The following is a 10,888-nucleotide window of genomic DNA, read 5'->3' as shown; positions in this document are numbered from 1 at the left end:
CCTGGTTCTGGACTCGCCCAACATTGGGAACATTATGGCTGATCTATCTCTCCCTCCTAACAACATTCTCCTACCTTCTCCCCATAACCTCTGACACCTGTACCAATCAAGAATCTATCCATCTCTGCATTAGAAATATCCACTGACTTGGCCTCCACAGCCTTCTGTGGCAAATAATTTCACAGAATCACCATCCTCCGACTAAAGAAATGTCTCCTCATCTCCTTCCTAAAAGAACATCCTATAATTCTGAGGCAATGCCCTCTGGTCATAGACTCTCCCAGCCCAGGCCCAGTGCTGTCAATGGAGAACTCTCACCTGGTTGGTATTCTGCAACTCTGGACTCAATAATGGGTTCAATACTTACATATAATAACACCTATGCCTATTTTTCTGTTAGTAATATCTCCATTATTTGGAAGAACAAGGAAAGGGATCATCTATAGACATCGCCCTTGTTTGTTTTAATTTCCCTGTGATCCTTTACAATCTCCCTCAATGTTACATCATCATCACTTTCAGCATTTGATCTGTCCTCCTTTCACCTCTGTCATGAACTTTCTCCCTATCACTGTTTCTGGGTCTGCTTAAAACCCAATACATTTCTCACTTTCCTGTTCCAATACAAATGACCCGAAACTTTGTTTCTTTCCCCGTAATGGTGTGTGGCTTGCTGTTCCTTTCCAGCAGTCGGATTTTATTTCAGATTTTCATTATTCGTTATTTTTATATATCTGGATCCAGATGAAAACGAATTTGACATTAATGTATTACATTTCACAATACTGTATGTTACTCCATATTCATTTTCCCACTCGTATTTTCAACAAATTGTGCAAAATTCATAGCAATAAATTAATTGAGTTATGTTTCAGTTCTCGTGAGAAAGCTTTGAATGGATTACCATTATAGCTCCATGGAAGGTTGAGAAGGTTACTGGGTGTTCAAGAAGGAACTGCAAATGCTGGAAGATCGAAGGTACACAAAAATGCTGGAGAAACTCAGCGGGTGCAGCAGCATCTATGGAGCGAAGGAGATAGGCGACGTTTCGGGCCGAAACCCTTCTTCAGACTGATAGGGGGTGGGGGGGGAGAAGGAAGGAAAAAGGGAGGAGGAGGAGCCCGAGGGCGGGGGGATGGGAGGAGACAGCTCGAGGGTTAAGGATGGGGAGGAGACAGCAAGGGCTAGCAAAACTGGGAGAATTCAACGTTCATGCCATCCGGACGCAAGCAACCCAGGCGGAATATGAGGTGCTGTTCTTCCAATTTCCGGTGTTGCTCACTCTGGCAATGGAGGAGACCCAGGACAGAGAGGTCGGATTGGGAATGGGAGGGGGAGTTGAAGTGCTGAACCACCGGGAGTTCAGGTAGGTTATTGCGGACTGAGCGGAGGTGTTCGGCGAAACGATCGCCCAACCTCCGCTTAGTCTCCCCGATGTAAATCAGCTGACATCTAGAGCAGCGGATGCAGTAGATGAGGTTGGAGGAGATGCAGGTGAACCTTTGTCGCACCTGGAACGACTGCTTGGGTCCTTGAATGGAGTCGAGGGGGGAGGTGAAGGGACAGGTGTTGCATTTCTTGCGGTTGCAACGGAAAGTGCCCGGGGAGGGGGTGGTATGGGAGGAAAGGGAAGAATTGACAAGGGAGTTGCGGAGGGAGCGGTCTTTGCGGAAGCCAGACATAGGGGGAGATGGGAAGATGTGGCGAGTGGTGGGGTCACGTTGGAGGTGGCTGAAATGGCGGAGGATTATGTGTTGTATTTGCCGGCTGGTGGGGTGAAAGGTGAGGACTAGGGGGACTCTGCCCTTGTTGCGAGTGCGGGGATGGGGAGAGAGAGCAGTGTTGCGGGGTATGGATGAGACCCTGGTGCGAGCCTCATCTATGGTGGCGGAGGGGAATCCCCGTTCCCTGAAGAACGAGGACATTTCCGATGCCCTGGTGTGGAACGTCTCATCCTGGGAGCAGATGCGGCGTAAGCGGAGGAATTAGGAGTAGGGGATGGAGTCTTTGCAGGGGGCAGGGTGGGAAGACGTGTAGTCCAGATAGCCATGTGAGTCAGTTGGTTTGTAGTGCATGTCGGTCAGAAGTCTGTCCCCTGCGATGGAGTTACTGGTTACCCTTAGAATTTTACTTCATCATTTACAAATGGCTACAAATGATTCACAAATGCCAATCCATACGTATACACCATTGAAATATTTTAATTGCTCAAAATTAAAGGGTGCTATTTTAGAAAGGAGGTGAGGAGGAGCTTCTTTAGTCAGAGGGTAGTTAATCTGTGGAACTCATTGCCACAGAGGGCTGTGGAGGCCAAGTCAGTGGATATTTTTTAGGAAGAGATAGACAAATTCCTGATTAAAATGGGTGTCTAGTGTTATGGGGAGAAAGCAGGAAAATTGGATTAGGAGGCGGAGATCAGCCATGATTGAATGGCCCGAATGGCCTAATACTACTCCAATAACGTGAACTTGTGAATTCTAATCCACAGAAAGCTAGGCTGATTTTTGAACTCAAATCTGGTCTCTGGATTATTAATTCAATGACATAACCACTGCACTCCCAAACCCAACAAGATTAAAAGATGATTTACAACAAGCAAATACAAACATTTCCCACATTATATAAAAATTAAAAAGCTGCAGTTGAACAATCATATTAAGTATGGATAGACACAGAGTGCTGGCGTAACTCAGCGGGTCGGGCAGCATCTCTGGAGAAAATGGATGGGTAACATTTTGTGTTGGGACTTTTCTTCAGACCTCTCCGATAATGGGTCCCAACCCACAGCATCAACCATCCTTTTTCTCCAGAGATGCTGCCTGACCCACTGAGTTACTCCAGCACTTTGTATCTATCTTTGGTATAAACCAGCGTCTGCAATTCCTTTCTACACATTAAGTGAGGGATTGGGTTTTGAGTAATACAGAGACAGAAAATGTTGCAAATGCTCAGCAGGTCAGGTAGTTCGAGTGGAAGATGAATTAAAACATCAGGTCAATGTTGTCTAGCTTTTTGAGTATTTCCACTTTTTCTGTTTTATTTTTGGATATCCAGCATCTGTGTTTTTACAGCTTGAGAAAGAAGGAACAAATCAAACATAAAGATGTACAATTGAGTTAAGTGATGAGAACGTTCAAATTGTTAGTTATCATGTACAATCAAATAGAAAAGTGGATGTAGGTCCAAAGCTAGAGAGAGAGCAGGTACAATAAGGAGAAATGAATCTGCAGTCAATGGACACAGCAGGAGGAAAAGAGACTGCCATGCAATCACTTGGAGGATGAACCTCTCGGGTTCCAAGGAGAAATCTGAGACATTTGTCTTTGTCATGCGTGACTTTGTTGTACTAGATTTAAATGACTTCATGCATCTTACAACCAATATATAACAGGGGCCCTGATGAGTTATAGTGAACACAGGAAATGTGATGCTGGTGTGTTAATGGGAATACTGGTACTGGGGCCCTGGTGTGATGAATGAAAGGTTCTCTCGCTTTACTAACGGGAGTGCAGCTCTAAATAAACCAAAAGCTGAATCATTGCGATTCCCAAATAATCGATTAGCTGATTCTAGAGGTTTTACTGTAAGGTAATAAATGATAGGAGCAGAATTCGGCCATTCGGCCCATCATCTGCCATTCAATCATGGCTGATCTACCTTTCCCTCCTAACCCAATTCTCCTGCCTTGTCCCCATAACTTCTGACACCTGTACTAATCAAGAACCTATCTCTGATTTTAAAATATCCATTGACTTGGCCTCCACAGCCTTCTGCGGCAAAAAATCCCCCAGATTTGCCACCCTCTGACTAAATAGATTCTTCCTCATCTCCTTTCTAAAAGAACGTCCTTTAATTCTGAGGCTATGACAACTGGACGCAACCCATTTTTTTGGTGATGGGTCCCATACCAATTGAGAGACACCCACTAAATGGGCCTGCGTTCAATCTTTGGGGAAGCTGGCCTGGTGGTCATGTTTGCCTGGACTTTGTGGAAGTCGGCATCTAATGCCAGGGGGCGCTGTCCTGTGCACGGCTGCCCAGCCAGCAGCTGTCTGTCTCTTCATCTTTTTATTTTTTATTTTAGTTAGTTAAGTGTTTTGTTGGAGGTCTAGACTTTTTTTATGTGGGGGCCAGGGGGGGGGGGAGGGGGAAACTACCTTTCAGGGTCCCTACCTGGTCGGAGAGGCAGCTTTTCTCCGGGCTGCAGCTTCGACCCGTCCTCGCGGCCTACCAGCGGGCCTGGAGCGGCGTTTCCTGTCGGGGACCGCCCAGAACCACGGCTTTCGGCGGCGGCACAGCGCTGGAGCGCTAGCGCGGAGCGGGCGATGCCTTGCCTGGGTCGCCGCGCTGGAGCTCCAGTGAGCTGAGACCGCCGGGTAAAACATCGCGGAGCTGCGGGTCTGTGGAGCGACCAGCTGCGGGCGGCGGCGCTGAACTTAACATCGGGAGCCTGGGATCTCGCGACGAGATCGCCAGTTGTGGAGCTCCAACCGGCGCGGCCTTGTTGGCTTCGGAAGCCGCGGCCTCCAGTGCGGAAGCAGCCATTCCAGGGTTCCCAAGCCGCTGAGAGGACTCTCCCGACGCCGGAGCAACATCACCCGGCGAGAACAGCCAGGAACATCGGGCCTCCGTAGAGGCAACTGTGGAGGCCTCAATAGGCCCGACTATGGGTGAACTGGGGTTGGGGACTGGACTTTGTGCCTTCCCTCATGGTGGGAGCCATTGTGGGGGGATGTTCTATGTGTTTAAGACTCTCATTGGTGTTATGTCAGTATTCTTTTTTTGTGTGCTGCAAAATGGCAAAAACCATTTCACTTCATTACACCTGGGCGTATGTGAATGTGACCAATAAAACACCTTTGATACCTTTGATCCCTTTGAATTATACTATATATTCACCATCCTCTACCACTTGCACCTTTGCTTTATTAAAGCATTACAATAAATTAATCCAACAATTACTGATTTTTTTTTAATTCTCATGCTGTAAAATATTTACCACATTCCTTTATGTAGAAAGCAGGAACAAATAAAGTGCAAATATTTTTTTTATAATAAAGTGTTACAAAATAGATGTCATTAAAATGCCTCATTCATAAAATAACAACAAATTATATTTAATTTGCCAAGACCATCTGAGTGTTATGAAGCAAAATGTAACCACTTTAAATACATCGCATTTCTGAATCTTAAAAAGCTAGTCTTCTCCCTGGGTAACTCTCACTAACTCCCAAATCAACCTACTCACAGCTTTGATGTCATTCTTGATTTTGAAATGGAGATTAGATCATTTATCCACATCATTGCTGAGGATGCCTGCTTTCATCTCAGCAATATCACTTCAACCCACGGGGCCGCATCAGCTCATTTGCCAATGCAAGCCTCATTCATGCTGATAGTATTTCTAGACGATCACAAACAACCCAGCCAACCCCCCTCATTCTATGTAGACACTGCAGATGCTGGCTTTCCAGCTACCCCCACCCCCTCCAATTAGTCTGCAATTAGTCTAAAGAAGGATCCCGACCCAAAACGTCACCTCGCCATGTCGTCCAGATATGCTGCCTGACCCACACCTACTCCAGCACTTTGCATTTTCCTACTCCTTTATTTTATTCTGCATAAGATTGAAATCATCCACAACTCTAACTCATACCAAGACATCCACACTATCACCCCTCTGCTGCACTGACACCAGGTTCACTGTTTTTGCTTGGTAACACTCCCGGAGATGTCCAGGGTTATTTACTACATTTGAGCTGCTACACGAGTACAAATTGCAGTTTCTGTTGTTTGTTTTATCCGTTTCAAATGATAAAATAAAAATAAATACACTTAAATACTTAATCTAAAAATACAACTAAAACTTAATGTTGAGCAAAACACGACCTGCTGGAAGAACTCAGCAGGTCAGGCAGCATCCGTGGAGAAAATGAACAGATGACATTTTAGGTGGGGACTGATCAGTCTGAAGATGGGTCGTCTGTCCGTTCACTCCACAGATGCTTCCTGCCCTGCTGGGTTCCTCCAGCACATTTGCTCAAGATTCCAGCATCAGCAGTTTTTTATTTTGCTTCTACGTAAAACGTAGTGTCATTTCTTGCAGCTGCTGCTGGTGGCGTGAAGGGAGATGCTGCTCCAGGGCCAGGTGTGTAAGAAAGAGCTGCAGGTGCTGGGTTAAATCGAAGGTAGACACAAAATGCCGGAGTAACTCAGTGGGTGAGACAGCATCTCTGGAGAGAAGGAATAGGCGACGTTTCGGGTCGAGACCTTTCTTCAGACTCCTCAGAGTGAATATTAGGGAACTGTCACAAACCCTGCCACTGGAATTCAGAGTGAATGTCTGAATACATCCCTGGAAAATACTGCAAACAGACAATAACAAGACTGGGACCTTCATGTCCATGCACAGATCCTTACGTTTGCTGATGTTTGTCCACAAAGTGCAGCTCATCAAGACATTCAGAAACCATGCCTTTTTGAACATTCTGTGGGATTGTTGGCAACACAAAACAACTGCTTCAACCATCAATATTATGAGGAGCATGTTCTCAGATTAGCTGCCCAGACTGTCCTGCCTAGTAACAGAGGATGATTCTATCCTTACCTCAAGTGGCCTCATTCGTGTGTAGACTTGGCCTGTCCGCTACCTCATGCGTTTTCTCTGGCTTCCTCACACAACCCAAAGGGCTAATTAGCTGCTGAAAATTACACCTGGGTGTCGGTTAATAGTAGAAAGACATCAAAAGGGGATTGATGTGTAAGAGAGAATGTAATAATGTGTCAGAGAAATAAGAACAGAACATTGTGTCTACCTTCGATTTAAACCAGCATCTGCAGTTCTTTCCTACCTAGAACCATTGGATTTGCTCTCCCCTTGCCCGAGTGGGCTGACCATGTTCATGTTCATAAGTGATAGGAGCAGAACTAGGCCATTCGGCCCATCAAGTCTACTCCACCATTCAATTATGGCTGATCTATCTTTCCCTCTGAACCCCATTCTCCTGCCTTCTCCCCATAACTTACTCCCCAGAGTGACTTAAGGGCCTGTCCCACTTTACGTGTCCTTGGCACGCCAATTACGCGACCTCGTCGTCGCGTTGAGGCGCACGGGCATCGTGTGGCCGCGCGGGGCCGGTCCCACTGAGAAGCGCGGAGGGGTATGGAGTTGTGCGCGACATCGCGCAACGCTCCGAAATTTTGTAGCGAACGAAATCTTCGCGCGCCATCTAATCTTTTAACATTACACCGATTAACAGAATTAACTGTTTATGACTAGTTTGGAAAGAAGATTTGCTTTAATTAAAACACCCAGTGCGAGCAGAACGCCCAGGGTCATGATTCAGTCTGAAGAAGAGTCTCGACCCCAAACCTCGCCTGTCTATTTCCATCCCCAGATGCTGCCTGATGTTTCTCCAGCACTTCTGCTAACAATTCCAGCGTCTGCAGTTCTTTGTGTCTCCATCCATTGTGCTTTCACGAAGCTTCCCCAGCCAGCACCCATTGCCCCTAAATATTTTGCAGGGTGGCATTCAGCTAAGAGTATTTGCCTGAATTATGTTATCTGTCACAGACTGATTTTGAAAATCACAGTCAGCAGTGTTAATAAATACAACTGCTGTTTTTAAAATGTGGAATCGGGCACCTGTTACAGTAGAAAATGTGTACAAACGGTAGTAAAATATATATCTGTAATGATCATTATCATTTACCAGTTATAATAGCATTTGATAACGTTTGCAATGTTAGTCAACATGGAAAAGGTCGACAGGTTGAAAGTGAAATGCAACGTTTGTATTAAATGAAGTTAAACATCCGCACAAACCCAGGAGTTATTATAAAATCAGCTTTAAAAATTAGAGTGGGAGGTTTGGGAAGGAACAACTTTTACAAATGAAAATAATGGTATTTTACATCTAACGACACCAATAAAAGCGTGTGCTGTTTATATCCGCGTTGGGGCATTGTGAAGCTCCATGCAGCAGCGACTTGATCTGAAGCCTAGTTCTATAGCAGCCACGCGTCTGGCACTCACTGCCCGCTCTGCAAAACCAACGTGGCAACAACGCATTGCTTTGTCTTTGTGAAGTTGGCTGAAAGATCACTTTCCAACTACCTGCACAAAACAAATGCCGTAAGATCTTCCCCATCTACCTTCGACGTTTCTGGAAGGCGGCGTGGCCGTCAGTGCAACACCTACCATAGAAGCGCAATATAAATATTGCCCCCCAGTCCCTGTCTTCGGAGCCAAGGTGAAGCGACGACCCTCTAACTCAGGGGGCGACTGCTGACACCCGTAGCCGGTCATCGTGCATTTCAATCTTAACGTCAACGGACCTCCCACTGATGTTTTATGCAAAGGGAAACATTTGAAAAAAAGTTGGGTGACTTTGGGACTCCGTGGATGAAAAAGGTGGTCTCTGTTATTATTGCTGTAGGTCTTCGGGAAAACCAAAGCGCCGCGCGTTCAGTTCTTTTCTGACAACGCATGCAGGTTTTTACAGAATAACTGGTGCACCCCTTTGCGAAAGCGCTGGTCACTGACACTATAGATGACAAAATTGCAGCAGCTGTTGGAGGCGAGGATCCAGAAGGCGAAGAAGGAGAAGGTGCACCAGCAGTAGCCGCTGACATTGCCGGCCACAAACGCGGCGATGGGGCTGAAAGACGCGGCGAAGGCGAAGGTGACGATGGAGATGGTTTTGGCCGCTTTGATGTCGGAGAAGGAGGGGCGCAGGGGTCCCGGGAAGCTGTCGGCCTCCACCAGGAACTTGCGCTTCTTGGAGCAGCGGCGGATGGTGCTGAAGGACAGCGCGTTGACCACCAAGGTGCCGCCCAGGAGGGTGAAGTCGAAGGCGGGGAAGAGGAGTAGGATGCTCCATGTGGAGGTGGTGGAGGGCGGCGGCACCGGGGCGTAGTTACACATGCGGCTGCACTCGTTGTACTGCAGGGTGAAGTGGTCACTGAACAGCAGCGGCGCGGCGGCCAGCACGAATGCAGCGAGCCAGGAGCAGCCGATGGTGGCCAGGGTCCTGCGGCGTGTCACCACCGTGTCCTTCTGCAGCGGCTTGAGGATGGCCACGCTCCTCTCCGCCGTCAGGAGGAAGATGGTGCTGATGGACACGAAGGTGCAGCCGGCGAACACCAGGCCCACCAAGTGGCAGGGCCGCCACCACCCGCCTCCTCCTCCTCCTCCTCCTCCTACCCCCCTGGCCGAATAACCCAGGGCCCAGACCGGCGGCGCCCCCCCGCCAGACATCCACACGATCTCGGTGTAGACGGAGAACGGGACCACCAGCACCCCCACCATCAGGTCGGCCAGGGCGAGAGACACCTTCAGGTAACCCTGCGGGGTCCGGAACTGCCTGGTGCCGAGGAACACAGTGACTGTGATGGCGTTGCCCACGACCACGGCGCCGGCCAGGGTGGCCATGAAGCCGATCGCCAGGATCCTGTAGAGCGGAGCGCAGCAGCACCAGTTACACCCCGGGCCCAGCCCCGGCATCGTCCCGTTAGTGTCCGCAGACCAACCCAGGCCGGGGCAGCGCAGCCCATCCGCGCTCACGTTGCCCAGCTCGTCCCGCAAGGCGTTGACATCCACGGAGATGTGGGCAAAACCCGGCCCCGGGTGACCCATTGCCGAGGCAAACGCAGCCGCCTACAGGAGGAGGAGAGAGGTCAGGTTATCCAGCAACAAAAACACTGTCCCTTCTTCAATGTCCACGCGTGCTAACGTCGATCACAATAAAGACTCTTAGTATTGTGTGAAAACAAGGAGCTGCAGAGGTGTTTGAGAGGGGACTGCAGATGCTGCAAAATCGAAGCTACACAAAAATGCTGGAGAAACTCAGCGGGTGCAGCAGCATCTATGGAGCGAAGGAGATAGGCAACGTTTCGGGCCGAAACCCTTCTTCAGACAATGGGCTGTTTCCTTTATCACCGTTACTTTTTTCATTCATTCTTTCATTCATTGTTCTTAATATATTCCCTTCGCTCCATAGATGCTGCTGCACCCGCTGAGTTTCTCCAACATTTTTGTGTACCAAGGAACTGCAGATGCCGGTTTACAAAACAAAACACGACACAAAATGTTGGAGCAACTCCGTGGATCGGCAGCATCTCTGGACAGAAGGAATGGGCGACGTTTCGGGTCGAGGCTCTTCTTCAGATTGAGTCTGATGAAGGTTCTCGACCCGAAATGTCGCCCATTCCTTCTCTCCAGAGATGCTGCCTGTCCCGCTAAGTTACTCCAGCACTTTGTGTCTGTTGTGTTTAAACCAGCATCTGCAGTTCCTTCCTACAACTGCTAATGTTACAATCCAGCTCTGCGCGCACACGCCGTGGCATCGCCTGTTATCGTAATATGAGCAAAACTTTCATTTTGTCGACTTTGTTCATTTATGGGAAGGGGGAGAACATTCCTGATAAAAAAAAACTACATTCGGGGGTTTGACGCAGAGCGGGGAGATGGAAGTAACTGGATAACTCCGCGAACGGGCTAGTAGAGGAACAATGGGCCGAATCGCCGAACGCTTTAACGTATTAATTCTAACGTACCCCTAACAATATCACGGCTCCGTTAACTAGCTTTTCGTTTCGTTCTTTTGCTAAGATTGTGATAGCGGGACATTTCTAGCGACACTGAATGGAGAGAAGGAGATAGAACTCTGGTGAAACAGTAAAACGAGCAGCTGCAGGGATTCCGCTGGCCGGGCAGCATCTGTGAAGGGAAATAGACATTTGGCCCTTCATCTAGACTTGTCCACCCCCCTCCCCTCCTCCCCACAGATGCTGCCTAACCCGCTGAGTCTCTCCAGCTGCTCCATACCCCGACATCTGCAGTCTCATGTTCCTCCTGAACCCTCGTTACTGCTATGAACAACGCCAC

The 10,888-nt window shown here is 48.2% G+C and overlaps 1 protein-coding gene across 1 annotated transcript; it reads right to left on the bottom strand.

Moving 5' to 3' along the window:
• Positions 1-8,388: 8,388 nt before the first annotated feature.
• Positions 8,389-9,561, bottom strand: LOC116982932 (bombesin receptor subtype-3-like). The gene has a single exon (XM_033036485.1). The coding sequence runs from the start codon at positions 9,503-9,505 to the stop codon at positions 8,468-8,470; it is 1,038 nt and encodes a 345-aa protein (XP_032892376.1). The 5' UTR covers positions 9,506-9,561; the 3' UTR covers positions 8,389-8,467.
• Positions 9,562-10,888: the final 1,327 nt, after the last annotated feature.

Source organism: Amblyraja radiata, chromosome 17 (genome assembly GCF_010909765.2).
Source record: "Amblyraja radiata isolate CabotCenter1 chromosome 17, sAmbRad1.1.pri, whole genome shotgun sequence".
In the NCBI taxonomy this organism is placed as follows: Eukaryota; Metazoa; Chordata; class Chondrichthyes; order Rajiformes; family Rajidae; genus Amblyraja; species Amblyraja radiata.
The sequence above is the reverse complement of the archived record's forward strand: the minus strand, read 5'-3'. Positions and strand labels throughout refer to the sequence as shown.

Coding starts and splice junctions, on each gene's coding strand:
- LOC116982932 (XM_033036485.1), bottom strand. CDS start 9,505: ATGCCGGGGCTGGGCCCGGGGTGTAACTGGTGCTGCTGCGCTCCGCTC.